General features: G+C 40.5%; 2 protein-coding genes across 8 annotated transcripts; one reads left to right on the forward strand and one right to left on the reverse strand.

Annotated features, from left to right (window-relative positions):
* Positions 1-294: 294 nt before the first annotated feature.
* POLI (DNA polymerase iota) lies at positions 295-10,571 on the forward strand. Of its 3 annotated transcripts, none has more exons than XM_052776816.1 (10): positions 295-476; positions 1,441-1,566; positions 2,281-2,445; positions 3,259-3,411; positions 4,416-4,652; positions 5,347-5,525; positions 5,794-5,885; positions 6,941-7,074; positions 8,294-8,460; positions 9,605-10,571. In XM_052776816.1, the coding sequence occupies exons 1-10, from the start codon at positions 389-391 to the stop codon at positions 10,427-10,429; spliced, it is 2,166 nt and encodes a 721-aa protein (XP_052632776.1). In that variant the 5' UTR covers positions 295-388; the 3' UTR covers positions 10,430-10,571. The 3 variants fall into 3 exon arrangements, with proteins under 3 accessions (XP_052632776.1, XP_052632774.1, XP_052632775.1); XM_052776814.1 differs by having other exon boundaries at positions 296-476; positions 8,294-8,496; XM_052776815.1 differs by having other exon boundaries at positions 296-476; positions 1,444-1,566; positions 8,294-8,496.
* Positions 1,562-19,247, reverse strand: STARD6 (StAR related lipid transfer domain containing 6). Of its 5 annotated transcripts, none has more exons than XM_052776820.1 (8): positions 18,784-19,206; positions 17,920-18,013; positions 17,732-17,781; positions 14,556-14,682; positions 13,262-13,379; positions 12,072-12,165; positions 11,598-11,753; positions 1,562-2,251 (listed from the first exon to the last, which is right to left on the reverse strand). In XM_052776820.1, exons 2-7 carry the CDS (start codon positions 18,007-18,009, stop codon positions 11,600-11,602), a joined length of 633 nt encoding a protein of 210 aa, XP_052632780.1. In that variant the 5' UTR covers positions 18,010-18,013; positions 18,784-19,206; the 3' UTR covers positions 1,562-2,251; positions 11,598-11,599. The 5 variants fall into 5 exon arrangements, with proteins under 5 accessions (XP_052632780.1, XP_052632781.1, XP_052632778.1 ...); XM_052776821.1 differs by lacking the exon at positions 1,562-2,251 and adding an exon at positions 5,441-5,547; XM_052776818.1 differs by lacking the exons at positions 1,562-2,251; positions 18,784-19,206 and adding an exon at positions 19,221-19,247 and having other exon boundaries at positions 11,043-11,753.
* Between the last annotated feature and the right edge of the window lie 78 nt (positions 19,248-19,325).

The following is a 19,325-nucleotide window of genomic DNA, read 5'->3' on the forward strand; positions in this document are numbered from 1 at the left end:
CACCGGCGCCGCCTCCCCCTCGCCGGGCTGACAGCCCTCCGCCGTCCGGGGCCCGCGGTGCTCTGCCGAACTCGGGGGCCCTTTCCCCGCAACACGACGCCGACTACCGCACCCCCAACTCCCCCCCCACACACACCCCAACCCCCGTCGGACACCCGGCAGTCCCGTAACGGAGCCACCGGAGGGCCACCTCCTCACGGGCTCGGCGGCCCTGCAAGGCGGAGGGAGGCCCCGGCCCTCAGCGGCCGCCGCGGCGCGGCGCTAGGACCTGCGCGCCGCGGCCCGGCCGGGCCGCCTTCCTCCTCCGCGGGGCGGGGGCAGCGTGAGGGGAGCTGCGGGAGAGCGGCCGGTGGCGGCGGCGGTTGGGATGAGTCAGCCCTGAGGCGGCATGGAGCCCTTCCCGCCGCCCACGGAGGAGGACGAGGAGGACTGGCTTCGCCCGCAGCCCGGCGGCGGAGCCGCTCCGCCCGCCCCGTGTGAGCGTGGGGCCCGGGCGGCGGCGGAGGAGGACGGCGGGGAGGGGAGCAATGGCGCCGGCAGAGCCGCGGAGATCCGGCCCCGGTCCTCTGACTCGGTTCTTCCCCGAGCAGGGGCTCCGCGGCCGGGGCAGACGCCGTGGGGCGAGAGAAGGCGGAGTTGCCCCGCCGGGATGGAAAAGCGGGAGCTGCGGGGCGAGGGGGAAAAAAAAAAAAAAAAACAAAAAAAAATGCGAGCTCTTTGTGGGCGAGGAGGGGAGAGCCTCTCCTCGGCAGCCATCGCCCTGCCTTGTCTTTTCAATTAGGTCTGCGGTCCTCTCGGTGACCGCTTTGCTCCTCCGCTTAGAGCAGGAGACCTCAGCAGGCGTTCAGAACAGCACCCCCAAAACAGCACGCTGAACTAATCGGTTTTGGGTTTGTTTTTTTTTTCATCTTACAGAAATAAAAGCCCCCACCCCTTTGGTTTTGGGGTTTTTTTTTAAATTACTTTCTTTTGCCTTTTTTAACTTGGCGGCCTTGTTTTCGTAGCAGGGTTTGCTCTTTGTTGGATGGTGATTTGTGGTCTCCGTTGGCCGCCCCTGGGAAAGGCGGAGGATATCTGGTAGAGCTGTCCTAGCGGAGTTAAAGACAGATTATTTTACAGAAATAAAAAGACTTTTCGGTGTTCCACTGTGAAAGGATATCGTATCAGCTAAGCGATGTTCTAAAATGGCTCAGTGAAAAACAGATACAACTGTACCTCCGAGAACGGGAGTGTTTAGTAGTAGGCCGAGTTGCTATGGATGACTTAGGCTCATAAGTAATCCTAGAATTAATGCAGCGCTAGAATTAGTACAAAACTTGTACATTTTGTGTTCTTCTTGTAACATCTGTTTATTACTGTGAATTAATTTAAAAAAAAAAAAAAAAGGTGACGTGTCAGGCAGCTTGTCATTTTTAACCTGTTCATTTACTTTCCTTGCAGCAGGCCACAGCAAGTCTGTATCGGCAAGAAGCACAGCATGCAGAGTGATCGCGCACGTTGACTTGGACTGCTTTTATGCACAAGTAGAAATGATCCGTAATCCTGAGTTAAGAGACAAGCCTTTAGGTACGAGTTACTTTGCTGTTAATTTGGAGATTATGTGTATTCAGGCAGAAGAAACTAAGGTCATGAATAAACTAAGGACGTGCCTGTGTGGTGAGATTCAGGCAGGCACAGCGGAGCTGTAACCACATCCCGAGTGAGCAAGATGCAGTCTAGACTCCGTGTAGCTGTGACTGCAACATTAATACATCCTCCTGAGCACAAGTACAGGCGCTTGCCGACGTGTCTGAGCAGTTGTGGGGATTGAAGCTGGTTTGTAACGTACACGGGCAGGGAGAGGGCTGAGCCCCACAGATGAGCCTGAGCCTTCTGACACAGTCATGCTTAAAGCATGCTTTATTCCATCCAGAAGTTAAGAATGAACGCGAGGCAGCCAGTAGTGTCTACGATCAGTGGAGAAAGTACATCATAAAATGACTATTGCATAAAGAGCACTTTCATGAGTAAGATTGCCTGGAAAGGCCCAAAATTAAGAGCGATATTACAACAGGGAAAAACATCTGTAAAGTTTTAAAATGTTCTTACCGTCCAGTATACATCAAGAGATCTGTCCTTCTCATAGTCCTGTAAAATAAGACTGTTGTGTTGGTTGGTTTGCTCGTTCTACGATGTTGCAGTCTGATCAAAGCATATGCTTTGCAGTCTTTGCAGTGGCATGAAAGTACTGTGAAGCACCAAGAAACCTAAACTTAAAACACATTCAACCTTCATTTTTAGGTGTGCAACAGAAATACATCGTAGTTACCTGTAACTACGAAGCCAGAAAACTTGGAGTCAAGAAACTGATGTCTGTCAAGGATGCTAAAGAGAAGTGTCCTCAGCTGATACTGGTTAATGGAGAAGATCTAACCCCCTACAGGGAAATGTCATACAAGGTTACAGGTACTAAATTAACAACTTTTCAGTAGAGGACAAACGCTGTCTGTTAAACTCTGTGTGCACGTGCACACGCGTGCAGTAGTACATGACGTTTTCCTGCTCCAAAAGTTCTTACTAGAATGAGCCTCGTACGATGGCGATAATACTTACGGTCGTACAACGTCAATATTTCATAAAATAAGCTATTAGACTTGGTTGCAGTCTGGGTCAGGCACTATAAATGTATCATACTGATGTTATAGGGGATTTGTATGCTATGTTAGGATTACACCCATGTAGTTCTTTAGGAGCAATTTTTCTTATTTAAATACTGACTGCAGTAATACATTTCCAAATGTGAAGCAATGGAGGACAGGATGCTGAAGCCTTCGAGCAGGTGAACTTCTCCAGTATCTCTCAATTAAATGATATGCCAGCATTGTCCATCAATTACTGCTTTTATTGTTAGCAGTGTTAGCAGGTGAAATAGTAATAACTTAGAAGTAAAAGCCCACCTACCTGGGAAACACATTTCCTTAGGAGAAAGTACTGCAGAGGTTAACAACTATAATTTCAAAAAGAAATGAGGAAAGAAAGAAGAGCTTTGGGGAGAAGAGAAGCAGATGCCAGAGGTAGTTGTGGGATGAAGAAATATTCCCCTTCTTCACCTTTGCTAAAATAAGTGCCTGATTATTTTATCTGGAAGAGAACACGGTTTCTATTCATGCAATCATCCTTCTTGAATCCATGGGGAATCAGCTGTGGGTTGATGCAGACATGAAAACCTCACGTTATTTAGTTGTGTGCATATTATCCTTGGGTATCTTTTCCTCCTAGAGTTGTTGGGGGAATTTTGTCCACTGGTGGAAAGGCTTGGGTTTGATGAAAATTTTGTGGATATCACAGAGATCGTAGAGAAAAGACTAAACCAGCTACAGCAAAGTGGATGTTCCAGAGTCTGTGTGTCTGGCCATGTGTACAACCACCAAGGTGAGTTAAACATGTTGAAAAATACGGTCAACGTTTGTGAAGTTCAGTACAAAGTATCTGTCTGCTTCTGAGTATTGTCCAGAGCTGAACAGCTGGAAACTTGTGTTGCTCTGTGCTTGGTTTCCGTATTTGAGAGTACATGTATCACAAATGTTAATCAGCATTCCAGTTAGATTGTATAAAAAAAAAAAAATCTCTGCAGCAGATAAGCATGTACAATGATTTGGCAGAAGAGATTTTCATTGTCCTTTTTTTTTTTTTTTCTTTAAAGTAGTTCTACTGTAGTAAGACACAGAATTTTGTTTCAGCTTGAACGTTGTTGTCAGTTGGCAAAATTGAGTGATTTTCTTAGTGAATAAAAACCAAAAAACAGAGTAAATTTTTGCTACAACCATTAGGTCAGGAATAGACTTACTGAGGCTGAAGTAGCTAACTGAGCTGCTTCATACATTGTGAATGCAATAGCTATGCCATGATACTCATTTCATGCACTAGGAAGAAAGGCGGTTGTTTTTCTCCTGGACTTTAAGCTATTGCAATGGCTTCGAATATGGTTTGGAGGGGAGGGAAATGCCTGAATAGTCCTTTTCCTTATTTGGCATTTGCATGTGCGTAATAAAGGCTTAGCTGCGAGGCAGCCCTCTAAACGGAAGATTTGTAAATCTCTACTTCGGTCACGTTGGTACAAGAATCTGTCATATTTAACACTTTTCTTTGACATCCCTTAATATATTGTATTTTATATTTAAAATACTCCCTAAACATTATGCTTCCTGGACAGCATGCCCCTGGTTTTGGACAGCAGCAGTCTCCCTTTTACCAGGGTTTTTGGGAGATAGGAGTGAAGTTAAACTTGGATACAGAAGCCCTGGCAATACCACCTGACCTGTGAGACCATACTTTCTTGTACTGCTTTAATGCAATGTGAAAAATTTCTGAATCTAGAGAATTAGTTAACTAGGTGACTGTTTACATACTGAACACTGCTTGCTTTTTCTTTGCAGCTATCAATTTGCTTGATACAACGCATGTAAGACTAGTTATTGGATCTCAGATTGCGGAGGAGTTCAGGGAAGCCATATATGCAAGACTGGGCCTCACAGGCTGTGCAGGAGTGGCCTCTAACAAATTACTGTCTAAACTAGTATCTGGGACCTTTAAACCGAATCAGCAAACAGTTCTTCTGCCTGAAAGCTGTCAAGATCTAATACGCAGCCTTGATCACATCCAAAAAGTGCCTGGTAAGTATGGTGCTATGAGCATAGATGGAGAGCATATTGACAACTCTTAAGATGGTAAGAAAAAATACTGAAAAAATTACAGCTGCAATAATTTTAAAATCCAGTTCTCGCAAGCAGGCAGCAGGGTGTGTGGGTGTGTGTTCAGGGTGCTTTCTATTTTTTCATAAGCTGTTTGAGTTTTGTTCAACAGAAGCAATGAAAGGACTTTGGTTTTCTGAACTTTCGGCTGTGACATAAATGTGTGGCAGTGCTTTACAACGTACCTTCAAAAATACTAAAATCTCGGTTTGTTTTTATTGAAGCCCAAACGCTGTGGTTGATACTAGGTTTTAAATACAAACTTTTTTAAACTTGCTGATTGGAAACCTACTGATAGTTACTAAAACAGTCTATTGCAGCCTGATAGAATACTCTGAGGAAGTACTTTTCCTAAATATTCTACACTGACACTGTGCTGTTGGCCAGGAAGCATTGATGTAGGCTACAGACACAGGCAGACCTTTGCTGTGTCCCAGTACGGCTTTTCTAATGGCAGATTCTGAAACTCAAATGGAAACTCACCGAAAACATTGCTGAAAAGCCTGCATTGCACTAGGGAAAATAATTGTCAGTACTACGTGTGGGGGCATTTTTTATATATATGTATTTTTTTTTTTTCACTTTTCTGTGTATTTTTAATACACATTTTATTTAGGCATTGGCTACAAAACTACGAAACGTCTTGAAACGCTGGGTGTTAGGAATGTGTGTGATCTCCAAGCATTTCCGTCTGCTGTGTTAGAGAAGGAACTAGGTGTTTCTATCGCTCAGCGTATCCAAAAACTCAGCTACGGAGAAGATGATTCCCCTGTGACTCCATCAGGCCCTCCTCAGGTACAAGTATCGTTCTGAAGCACTTTATAAAGAACAAAAAAATTGCTTTTAGTTTTATACAGCTTTGCTGGACTAACCAAAATGATGCATTTTTGTATGTATTCTCTAGTACAACTCAAATTAATGTGTAATTCTCCTGAAATTCAGTTGAGCTCTGAGTGTCAAAGATATCTTGGTGTTAATTCTACACGCTTAACTGTGATACTTTTTTTCCTCTTCAGAGTTTTGAAGTAAATATAAAATTGAAAGGAGTAATGTGGTTTTTTAGTCCTTTAGTGATGAAGATTCCTTTAAAAAATGTTCATCAGAAGTGGAAGTTAAAGAGAAAATTGAAGAACTGCTTCCTAACCTATTAGACAGGTGACTTGTCTTCAGTAGCTCTTTTTGATGACTGAAATTGTGACCTGAAGGGACTTGGAGCGTATGTTAGGTTTGTCTCATACTCTGCATTTCTTCTCTCAGCAAAATGCATTTATAGGACAGCACCTGCCTCTCCAGCTTACCCTTCGGTCTTTTTTTCTCAATTCATGGATTGTCCTGCTGTATTGCCCCACTTTCCTCTTGTCCCCATCATTTGTCTTGCCCCCAGGCTGGCTGCCAGCCCTTCCATTCCTATGCAGCTTCTCTGATAAGGACCTTTGCATATTCCATTTGCTCATCCTTCTCAGTTGCTGTTGCTTTGGTTGTGCATCACAGTATTTAGTGCATCTTCACTGATTTCTGTGAAGGAGCCTAAGTTTTCTTTCCTTAAGTGACTTTCTCTACTTTCACACCCTTGGTGACCACCATTATGCATGTCTGCTGTTCCACAGCTTGCTTTTCTGTCAGTCTGAAAGAGCATTTCACTCACGAAATTTGAAGTGAGGCTGTTTGTCCTATCTTGTTTACAACATGTAGAATTGACAAAATCTTTTTTGTACAGAAAATACATCCTCCCCACCCCTCAATGCCTTTTGGAGGGGGAAAGAAACAATTACATACTTTGTTTCTTATCCTTCTTCCAAAAGCCAGCGAACCTTTTGCTGCTAAAGTGGGTATGTTTCCTTGAAAAGCAAAAAGAAGACCTAAAAGCTGAGGATTATACAGGGTATAACTGCAGACTGTACTACTTTTAATGTATTAAATATTGAAACGTGGCAGTATTGCAGACTGACCCACTTAATTTTCACATTCACTTCAGGTGAAGACTCTTGGAGACAGTATTCACATTGTATTGAATTTCTAACTTCTGGGTAATTACAGGAAGCAGCTAAGACCCAAAGTTCCCTGTATAATCAGTGGAGTAAGGCCAGAAGTTGGGAGAGATCTGTAATGCTTAATTTGACTTTGTAACCTAGATGCTGTGTGTTTCCATGGAGCCTCTGAAAAATACTCATAGTAATACTTACTGCTTTGTGCACATTAATGCTCCACAGAATATACAAAGATGGAAGACAACCACACACAGTGAGACTGACCATACGCCAGTTCTCCTCAACTGAGAAATGGTTTAATCGGGAAAGTCGTCAGTGTCCTATTCCGCCTCATCTCATTCAGAAATTTGGGAAAGGTAAACTTAGAATTTTTGAAAGTATCAACTTTGCGCTGCTACCACCTAACTTCTCTGTAAAATTCCATTACTTAATGTTATGATAATATTCCCTACACTTCATACTTGGCAACTTTTCCATTACTTGTAATGGATGTATCTTGATGAGGTGTGCTAAAAACGTATAGAACTTCACTGTAGGAATAACTTCTATGTTACTACCATGTTTTAACCCAGTCCGGCTGGATTCCTGGCAGTAAATTTCTTGGTGGGGTGGGAATGTGCGACTGGGGGCTGCTTCCCAGATTAATAATCTGCTTTTCTCTGTTAGGGATTTGAATTATGTTCTCAGTTTTATTATGTAATAAAATGTCTTTTTTATGTACGTCTGAAAATTAATAACATAAAGGCTCTCATCCTTCTCAGACTTAAGCTTTCCAACCAGTAGTTGCAATTCATTTGACACTTCATTCAGATTGGGGTGAGGAAATAAATCTGAATCACTGCTGCATCAGCACACAGAATCACTGTTCCCTGACTTCAATTCCTGAATTACTTCTCTCAGTCCTAGAGAAGCTATTGAAAGTCTCTGTACCTTCTCACTTCAGAATTGCTACTGGACTTCTACATTGGAGGAGACAGTTACTGTCAGCTCATATAGTCATGCAAACTCCATTAAACCATGTTGTTATTACCTGTGTTGGTGTAATGTTACACACCTACATGGCTCTGTAAAGGCCCTTTTTGGTAGAATTAGATCATTTTTCAAATCCATTCAGCTTGGCTTTATCCCGTAATTCTTCCTTTCTAACCTAAGTCAATCTTCACAGGTGTGAAATTAAGCATTTTTACTGGAGGTAAAAAAAAAAGCCTGTTACTCAGTTCAGGACATACCTGACAGGGCAGAACGAACATCTTCCTGACCATACTGACAGATTATTTTGGAAGCCTTTAGCAGCATTTAGAGTTTAATACTTCAGGAATTCATGTTTTGAGATGAATAAAGGTTTCCTTAGTGTGTATAAATGGAGTTACAAATATTCTTATGTTGCTAAGAATAGCACTGTATTTTCAACTTCCTAGATTATGACTGATCTCTTACTTTTGTGTACATGCAAAATGTTGAAAGTTCAGAATATGAAGTTAGAAGTACCTTTGTACTTTGCTATTTAAGTCAATCTTAGTCAGTCAGTTACTTCTGATTACATACATTGGGTTTTTTCAACCTTTTTTCTTTTAGAAAGCAGCAGCGTCCTATCTCCAATGGTTGATATACTAATGAAACTCTTTCGAAAGATGGTAGATGTAGATCAACCCTTTCATCTTACTCTTGTGAGCGTCTGCTTCTCCAACCTCAAAGATCTTCCTAGCAGCAAGAAAGGATCAATTGGTTTCTATCTAAAGCAGGTATCACCTCCATCAGGCTCTGGTAAACGTGTTCGGGTAAGCTGAAAGATACTGAAAACTATCTGCAGATAAGAAAGTTCTGATATTTCTGTCTTTATTATATAGATTTAAACCTTAACTGCTTTGGAATTTTTTAGGATCGTAAGTTTTATTCACCTGGTACAAATGAAGATTTATTTTGGAGCCTTCTGAGCAGGTGTTACTTGTTCACTTTCTTTCATTAGACAGACTGCTTAAAAGAGATTTAATACTGTCTTGAATGGGACAGCCAGCTAGGTTATCTTCTTAACTGAAGAGAACAGAATTCACAAAGGGAGAAATCCAAACTTATTTCTTCTAAAAAATAATTGCTGAATTTGGCTGTTCAGTAAGATCTGCCCTTTTAGCATTTGTGGAACAACAGGCCACTTACTCAGATATTGTCATACTAAAGCATTTTTTACCTTGGACTAAAAGCTCCTTAAAGTTGCTTTTTACCTTGTTGCTTTTATTAAGATACTTTCACAGTGATTATTTACCTTCCTATGCATTCTCAAGTCTCCCTGTTCAGACTAGAAATTAATCAAAGATTCAATTCTGTATTGACCACTAGCACTAGCTTCAGATCTAGTGAGCTTCTAATTCCTGCTCAGAATTGGAACAAATCTCCTACCTCCGAGCTCCATATGCTAGACAGTGTAGGAGCTGTCTGTGGAAACACTGCTAAGTATTTCCACAAGATGCTTTCGGTACATAATACGGAAACTTAGTAACTTCAAAATTGTGTTGTGTAATGAATTTACTGTTTCTGTCTTGACATAGCAATTTTGCATATTGATAAACTTGTCTGTTTCTCAACTGCTCAGGACTATGATGGATAACATCATATTGTGTGTTCTAAAGCTCCACAGAGTTTTAAAGCAGTAAAATGTAACTTCAAGGTATTTGCTGCTTTAAAATAAGAAAAGCATTCCTACATGTATGTACTTTTCAAGGTCCGTGCTTGAAAATAATATTTAAAAAAACACTACTGATCGTAAGGGAAAAAAAATTACTGTCTGTTAAGGAATAATTTGAAGAACTTGCTGTTAGTAAAATAGTGCTTTGTCACTGGTCAATTACACAGAACATACTTATGCTTTTATGTACCTTTTTTTTGCCACAGGAAGTGGAAGGTGCCTCACAAGGTGAGGGAGGTGCTTCTTGGAACCAGAACTGCAACAGAACTGGAACTACAAAAACTAGGAAACTTTCAGAGGAAAAGAAAAGCAACATAAAAAAAGCAGGAATTCCTGACTTCCCATTTTATTTGTCTCCTGGTGACATTGACCAGGAAGTCTTTAGGGAACTTCCAGAAGATATTCAAAAAGAAATTATTTCTGAAAAATCAGAAGCGATCCCTATTGAGGATGTTTCAGGTCAGCCATCAGTATATTTTGCAGAAGAGGTGCACAGCACTTCCCCAGATTCTAAGGGACTAAACAGTGATACGCACGCTGCAGGGTGCAGTATACATCTCACGTCAGCTCATGAGTCTGTAACTGTTCTGGCACACAGCTCCAAGGCCAGTTGTTTTTCTGAGTGTCCCAGAAGTGCATTGACAAGCAGCAGTCTGGAAAAACAACCTACTGACTCTCTGAACTTCAGAGGGAAAGATCTGTCATCTCTGGAAGCTGGAGCCAGCCAAACTGTTTTGCATGTCCCTGTCTTGGATAAAGATAAGCAGGCCTTTCAAACAACTTCTGTGGATAAAACCTATAGTAGGCAAGCAGGAATTGTATTTCCTCCTAACGTTGACACAAAGACTTTTTATGAACTACCTGCAGATGTGCAAAAAGAACTACTAGCTGAATGGAAGAGGCAGGAACCTGTGTCCAAAACTTCTACGGGTAAACCCCCCGAAAAACCTAAAACAAGTAAAGGAAGAAGGAATACGGCACCATGTTTATCACAGTCTAACAGTTTGCTAAAATATTTTAAACCACAGTGAAACATTTTTCATAATAGTGACACTATAAGAATCAGCACTTGAAGGCACTTTAGTTATGAAAAGTTTACTATAAATTGTAAAGGTGTGAATATTAAAAATATATTTTGACAACTTCTGGCAAAACTTGCTGGTGACTGTTTAATTAGTCATTAGTCTGCCTTATTTTTCTTTCTTATAAATTGACATTTATCTGATGAATCTTTAGTTGCCCTAAAAATATAGTATGCAAACATCTTTCAGTATTCACTATTAATACCTTAACATGTTGACTAGGGGAAATGAGTGTTTACTTTAATTTTCATTGAGTTATACTATGTATGCAGTTAATTGTTCCTAACAACTTGGGAGGGGATTGAGCAGAGAAGATGAAAGCAATATTCACACTGTTCTTTAATTTGCACCACTGTTTCTCTGATTTGTCATGGAAATTGCTATTCACATGGCTATCACTATTTCCAGCAGTTAACTCGTAACTGGAGGTACTAGAAATACTAAGGGGTAATGGGAAACATTACTTCCAAATGAATTGTATCACCAGCTTGTTCCTGGAAATTAGTCAGCATATAAAATTGTTTAGGTTTTGTACTCAGGATTCAGCAAATGACAAAACAACTCTGTGTATAAAGAGCAGCTTTTAATGAGATGCTATATACAAATTCATCAGGCTTTTCTTGACATATTTAATTCCAAAACAGTGAAATAGTTGCTAATTACACTTGCACACTTACAGTTAATAAACATGTTTAAAGTCTCTAGCACACGAGATGTTTGCTTGTTTCAGTCAAGAGTACATAATTGAGGTAAGAATTTATCAAAGTGTGTTTAAAGCTATAGCAAAATATTTGACTACTGTATTTTAACATTGCTATAATTTACATCACCAGACTCTTGCATGTGTGTATATATATATTCTCTGCATACAAAGTGCAAAAATATTACAAAACATCACCTGATTACATTGAAAGTGACATCCTGTTCTTTGATGGCAGTTCAATGTAAATTCTTGCATCATTCCCAATAACAGAGAAAACCAGCATTCACCATTTTAACAGTTAAGCTTTATGTATTTCCACACAAACCACAATTAAAATAAACTTCTCCATCTACTTTAAAAATGAATCCAAGTAAAAGATGCATGTGACTTAAGTGCTTATTATTTTCCACTTACGTTTAATCATGGTCTTTCAAGCCTTTCAGTCCAGCTCTTGTTTCAGTGATTAAGTTTATGAGAGTAGTAGGTAATGCTGTCTCCACTACAGAACCTGGAAGCATTCCTCCTAGTTCTGGCTGAATAAATACAACTAGCTTAGAATGCTCTGGATTCCTGTGATGAAAGGAGTAAAATCCTTCAGTTAACACTTGTTACTCTTGCTATGAAACTTAGTGAGATGTACAAATGTTTACAATTCATAGTCCATCTCTGTTGAAATTACTAATACAGAAAAGTGGAAGTTTCAATTGTTTCAAAAGATAGTCTGAGTCACAAAACTGATCTGCACAAAACTCAAAAGTTCCCCCAGAATAAAACTGTCTAAATAAAATGTTAAAAAAAACCTGTGTGGTTCAGTAAATTTTAAGCTTTGCATAGAGAAGACAACCGAGTAACCAAAGATGCTAATATAAGAGGGCTAGAAATACTTACTCGGGCAAAGGTGAACACACATATCCACAGGGATTGTTATAGCCTCGGACACAAGAGGGAGTTGGAGGGCAGCTGGAGTATTCCACACTGACAGCTAGCTGTAAGTCACCATGCACACACAAAAAGCAAAATCAAATTAATTTTGTTTATATATGTCAATCATACAAATCAAAAATACTTTTTAAAAACAAACTCCTCCAACCACTATAGGATAGTACAAGATCTCGCAATACAGTCGCTGATGTGTTTAGCGATTCCACTCTGTATGTGAAACACCTAAAGGACATTAAATATTTGTGCAAGTAATTCAATACACGTAAAAACTTCTATAAGTGTTTGGGCAGACATACCCAAAAGCATTATCCTTGAGATGTGATTACACATACCTAAGTGTTGAGGTGTGGCTTAGTTCTGGACAAAGAAGTTAGTTTGTCAGCAGATGTCATTAATTAGTAAATGCAATTGCAGAGATGAGGAAATTGCTGCACACATGCACAATAGTAGTTAGGAGGGGTTCTTTTGTTTAGTTATCCATTACTTTTGCATAATAAAGTATTGTAAGAATATGGCTTGAAAAATACTGATAGGTCAGTAAAGTTCCAAGATGAAAAATGTTGTTTTCTGCCATGTACTAAGATCCACACAAAGGAAAAAGATTAGCACGGAAATGGAGCAGCAGTGAGAGATTTTCCTGGTTGGCCATATAGTTGTAATATTATCATTTTACATTTTGTATAAGTTTACAGAGCCAAACTCAAGGAGAATCAAATATGGGGCAAATTAGCAATTCACTCAGAGAATAGCATATTAGGCAAGTAGCATCTGGTCAGGAAGCCATCCAAGTACAGAAAAGTGTTATTAAATAAACACTGAATTTATATAGTGAAATAATAAATTCTAGCTTCCTCATACTACTACTACATTTTTTTCAATTTTTCAAAGAGAGACATAATAGGAGAATAAACAGTATTTTCTTCGAAGATCAATTTTTATAGTTTCAGTACTAAAAAACAACCCAACAACTTTGTTTTGGGGATAAACAGGAGGGGACTGTTAAAATCAGTAAGACCACACATGGAGCAAGGTACATGATACCATGATTAGGCTGCAGAACTTACTACAGCCATTCACCTTAGGATTTCCAGAACGCGGCCAAAATACAAAAGCATAAGTAGTTACATGCAACTTACAGTTAGTTGTAAGGATATCACCAGGGTATGGTTTAACATGCAGCAGGTCAACAAAATCTCTTGATGATATCAGTCCCATACCATAACTGTGTGTTACACTGTGGTATATACCAGTGTCCTACAAGTAAGTAAAGGTAATTTTTTGAATTAGTTTGTCAGAAGCTAAGTTTTATTTACTTGGCAAAGCAGCATTACATGTTGAATAATGAGTGTGTGGCAAAAAATGGATTCCTATTTGTTAGCAAAAGACAACAGTTCTTGTAACCTAGTTAGTGCTGAACTAACATGAGAGCCATGAAGGGGATCTTCCAGTAACACAGGGTAGGGATTCACTGCCATGCCTTGTGCCCTGGATTTGAGGCAGGAGTATAGTTTCTGTGTGGAAAAACTCAAAATGTGCACATTTAGTATCCACATTTGGTGGAGCTAGAATGCCTATTTGCATTAAAATACACACGCTAGATTGCACATTGTGTTCTAGGACAAAGATGTATAATCTGTTAAACTAAATCAGTTCCAAAAAAAGCTAAGAAGATGTGGTTGGATGTACCACTACTACTAACATCTGACTAACTCTAGCAGATCCAGGCAGAGGAAAGTGAGAGAGAGGTTCAGGTAAGACAAAAAATGGAGGATTCCCACCCCCCCCACCCCCCGCCCCTTGGTTTAGGGAGTACTTTCACACACTTGGGTCATTCATACCCTTGTAATATGTTCTGAGACCTCCCTCCATCTCTCTCAAGTGGTTAGATCAAAGCCGGCTAACACAGGATGATACTCTTCATGGGAATTTGGAGTTCTGGGTTTCCAGAGTGCCTGAGACAAAGCCCCAAGCAACTGGAATTCAGAACATACAGGATTTCACAGCACTAGTAGAGCATCAATTCCATTTCCATGCTGCCTTTAACTTTGGTGATTTTTTTTTTAACTTGTGTAAACTATGCTCACCGAGAGGGGAGCTTTCCCTACATTTTGTTGTCATTGTGTCTCACCCTACTCTTGATGGAGACTTCTGTTGTTTTCTGTGGACTGAATTCTTGGCATGTTTGAGGACACTTATTTCATAATAGATATTTAAATTTACCCTAATTTTTAAATTACCCTCAATATTTAGCTCCTAAGGGGAAGGACACGTTTCATACCCATTTCACATAAGCAGCAGGCTTAGAAGTTTTTACTGACCCAGAACGTATTTTGCAGAGAGCTTTCTTCATCCAAGTAGAGGTCTTTTTAGTCACCATAATTCATGCAGAAAGAGTTAAAATAAAATCTTTGCATTAAATTATTGTATTACCTGGTCAATCCTTTCTAACAGCTTGTAAGATTGTAATGCTTTGTCCCATTTGTTTCGATATTCAGGAAGATACATAAAAGGAATAATTTTACTAGGGACTTCCTTAATTATCCCTTCTCCACGGTATCTAGATTGTGTAAAAAACAGATATTGAATTCACATTTATAAACTGGAAAAGTAAGTTATACAATAATAAGCATCTAGCAGTTGGGGATGCCAGGCTATAATCAGGTAAAGCACATGAATGTGATTGCACTTGATGGATTGATTAAAATTCAAGTAGTAATAAAAATTATTATTCTGCAACTGATTTTTGAGACCATTACATTCTTGGCACCACACATTTTAAATGAATTATTTGTGAGCTATTAGGAACCTGTTCATTTAAAAATATGCAATTAATCTATTAATTTATTTTTTCTATTTAGATACTTTCAGTCCATTTTGACACTGATTGCAAATCTCACTGTTTATGAACTAGCACGTTCTGGCATTTCCCCAGCTTTTGTTCATAATCTTCCAAGGAGTTCAAGGGAAAGTTCACAGAGGGGAAGAGGGGCCTCTCACAAGGAAATAGGAAACTCCTGTAATGCTGGGAACTGCTCACTAATACTGATAGTTCTCACACCTAGTTCCTGGAGAAACTGTGAATCACTACAGTAAGCACCCACAGACAGCAATTAAATGCAAAGGTGAAGGATGCTGCATGACAGATGAGCTCAAAGGAGACTATGATTGCAAACAGTTTAAGAAGCATGAAATCAGATTTACAGACCCTGAGTGTAAGTCAGAAAGAGCAAAGACAGCCAAGTTCAAACCCAAACACAGAGGCCCTGTAAAATCATGGGTCTGTTTCCTCACTCTGCAGCAACTCTTGTCACCACTCGCTGCCTTGGTGGAGTGCGCACAGTGTGGGCGCATATGACTACTCCAGAAACTCGCTTCTCCACTAACTATAGCAGGTCCGATGGTGACAGAAAACATTTTAACGCCTACTCAAAAACAGTGAACATAAACTGTGGCAGGACCAGTTAAAATCGGCATATTAATATATGGATACACCCTTTATTCCCGTAACTCCCATGAACTTATGTTTACCAATCTCCTAAGCAGCTCTCGCCTGCATCCTGTAATATCTTCTCTCCTAAACTCAGTGTGAGTTGTTAATCGGAAGGACTTCTTCTAGGCAAGGCTTCTGAAAGACACAGTTGCTAGAATAAAAGAAAGGGCACACTTGTGAAAAATCTCAACTTCCAGTTTTTACAGTGGATTATTGGGAACACTGGAAAAAGAGGAAGTAAGCCTGGTAAAGACCACTCAGATCACCAGATCTAGTCTCCCTTAGACAAACTAAAATACATACCTCATTGTCTTTCATGAGCTTAGGTGACATCATTCCAAATTAAATCCTATTCAGCCTTGAACAATCACCTTAATGCTTCCCTGAACTCTCCTGAAAGTATTTCACCTGACTGAAGCAAGGATCTCTATTGCTTTTCACTTCCAGATCCCATACTGATTTCTTTTAGCAAGTAAAGCAAACTGTTAATACTCCTGCCAATCAAAAAAGAAACTGGCATTTGTGATATGTGGTTAATAAATATTCAATGTCAAACTGAAAATGGGAACAGCTATACTCTTGCTCCTAGAAACAGCTAGTATTCCTTCACAAAAGACACACTAGGGACTGGTACTGCTTGTTAATGTGACAAAGACTTGTACAAAAATAAACGAATGAAAGATTCTGGCTCCCTGTACCAAATGGCAGAAAACATGATGATGCTTCTCCTAACTGCAAAGGACTTGCTGCATACAGATCTGAATACAACTGAAAATGGCTTTGTGCCTGATTGAGACTATAGCACATCTTTTGTCCTCCACAAAAAAAAGTCAGGCACATTCTTGTGAATTCTAAGCAACCAGACTCTCAGTCCCTCACATCCACCTGTACTGAAATAAGATCTGAAATACAATAATAATGCCACATACAAAGTATGCAAATTCTTATTAAGATAACAGTACTTTTAACATATTCTAATGAAATATTACACTATTTTCCATTATAATACTGTAGAGTAATTCTTCTGTAATATTAGTGATAAAGCATTGTCTTCTTTAATACCTTTTTGCTCAAACCTTCAGAAATAATTAGAAAAGCAAGTAAGACTTTTGGATTTAGAATACCACTAATCACAAACATCTCATCATATCGAGAACAAAAAAGAATCAGATGCAAATTTTCTCTACTGCCTATCTGTCTATATTGGCATTTAATATAATTTAATACTCATTAGGCATTAAAAGAAAAAAAAGAGAGAAAGAGAGAAGCTAAGGACATGTTGCAAGTGTCCTCTTTTCCTCCACTTTTGCACACTTCAGTGAGATTTTTCTTCTTTCCCCCAGTTTAATGAGCTGAATCAACTTGGTAAAGACTCAGCTGAGTGCCACTGCCACCATAAAGGAGAAGCAGGATTGCAGAGCCAGGAGAGGGGTAGGGAAGAGGGGGGGAGGAAAATAAAGAGTAGAGCCAATGCTATCAGTGACAGCAAGCTGTGAGATCAGCTTAGTCTGCCTCGCCTAACTCTACCCTTTGGGCCAAATCTAGCTGCTTAACAACAGCACAGAATTCATTGCTCGGGAGAAGGAAGGACAGATGGAGTTGCTGCTGCAGAGATTATATGACCTTCTTATCTCAGTACAGTTAATTCAGTTTCAGGTGCCAGAAAGAAAAAGGTACAAAGGACAGATAAGGTAGAGCAAGAGCATAAGCATGTCTGCATGTGTATCAGTCATTTCACAAGTATGAAGGCGTGAAAAGCAAAGTCCAGCTGATAAGATGTAATGGCTTGAATAGAATATTCCACCAGGAAGAGTCACTGACTTCAGGCCAAAACTGTGACTTCATACCTACTTATTCCATATTAGTAAGTGTTATATAGTATTTAATTTTCGTAACACATTTGAAAATTGCTTGGGAAATCCATCTCTCTTATTCCAGCCCTACTGCTTACCCAGTGTAACTACAGCGCAAAATCTTCTCTACAGCTAACAAAACTAAACTTAACACTTCCATGAAGGATAGAACATGGTTAACTTTTCCATTTCAATCTTGGGTGTCACTGTTCAAAAAAGATGTTGTTATTCATTACAATGACAAACAAAATGTAAATACTTACATATTTCCTGCATACTCTTTTGAAGGCTTTGAAGAAACTGTAACATTTTTCTCAAAGTAGAAAAAGGAAAAATAAAAACTTAGCAGTTGATAGAGAGTTGTCAACTAACTTTAAAGGAAACACTTTTTGCAACAAAACATGTTTAATAAAAATAACTTCATAAACAATATTAACTAGTATTTTCTTACTGAAATTTTTATCACTTTCCATCCTGAAGTATCTTGGCTGTACGACAAAATTTTTTCTGAAACTTCATCTGCAATTTTCTTATAGTCCATTTATCTGTAAAGATTTAAAAGCAATTTGCTGGCATATGATAAAAGAATTCCTTAAAGAGCAAAAAACATAGGGCTCATTCCTGTATTCTTTCCACAGCTTTTAGTATACATTAACTGACTATTTCTATCAAATGAACTTTTTATTCATCATATTCCATTTCAGAAAAAGATAGTCATTATTTAAACAAAATTATGTAATTGACTTCCAGTCTGGGCTACTGAGAAGCAGCCGCTGGTGTGGATCTTGAGAATGAATTACAGCATCCAGAGAGACACACCGTTCATGCTATATTAAATCCATCATTACTCCTCATTAAAACTTCCTCTCCTTACACAGTTGAGATTCTGATTCTGCCATGATTTGCAGAAGTCATTAGACTAGCGACCAACTCGTGTAGTTAAAACACACGAAGCTCAAACAATTGAAGAGAGATTTTTCTTACATCAGAGCTTTATGCAACGATCATTATAGGCTGTACTACTGTGGAAACTCTTTGGTGAGAGGCCTGGCTCTAGCAATCGTGCAGCAGCAAGGCTGCAAAGCCACCCTTACCAAGACATCCTCCGCCCAGCCCTTTCCAGCCCAACCCAGCCCTCCCCAACGCTGACATCTCCGGTATGCTGCAGGTCCCTACCTCCCCACCTTCTTCCTCCCCGCTAACACGTACAATATCTCTCTTGTAACTCTTTCTCGTAGGAGGATCAACTGTTGTTCTCAGGCCAACAGCATCGAACACTTCTGGACCAGTCTCTCACACAAAGTTAACTTCATACCTAAATCTTTATGGGGCTGTCTTGTGTAACGGGTTGCACAGACTTTTCCAGAGCTACCTCAGCAACATCCTGTGGAATCTAGCCGGGTGCTCAGTTTGCACCCCTGAAGGAGGGGTGCCCGCCCAGGGCTACGGATGAGCACACATCCTCAGCCTGCCGCGAATCCGCGGCGCCTCCGCAGCCCCCGCAACCCGCTCGGGGAGCGCTGACAGGCCAAGCCGACCGCCGACAAGGCGGCGGAGCCTAAGGCCTGGCCGCCGGGGACCCTCACGCCCGCGGAGGCGGCCCTGAGGCGCGCTGCCCACCCCCATGAGGGGCGGCGGGCAACCCACCCGGCAGCCGCCCACCCCGCTCTCTCTTGCGGCGGGCGGGCTGCCCCACACAGCGGGAGCTCGGGGCAAGAGGGAGAAGAGGCGACAGCGGCGGCTCGCACTCACCTCAGCGGCGCGGAGGGGCGAGCCTTGCACACGGCCCCGCCCCGCCTTCTTCCCGCCTTCCCGCCGCGGGGCATGCCGGGAACTGTAGTCCCGGCTAGAGCAGCC

This window comes from Harpia harpyja, chromosome Z (genome assembly GCF_026419915.1).
Source record: "Harpia harpyja isolate bHarHar1 chromosome Z, bHarHar1 primary haplotype, whole genome shotgun sequence".
Taxonomy (NCBI): domain Eukaryota; kingdom Metazoa; phylum Chordata; class Aves; order Accipitriformes; family Accipitridae; genus Harpia; species Harpia harpyja.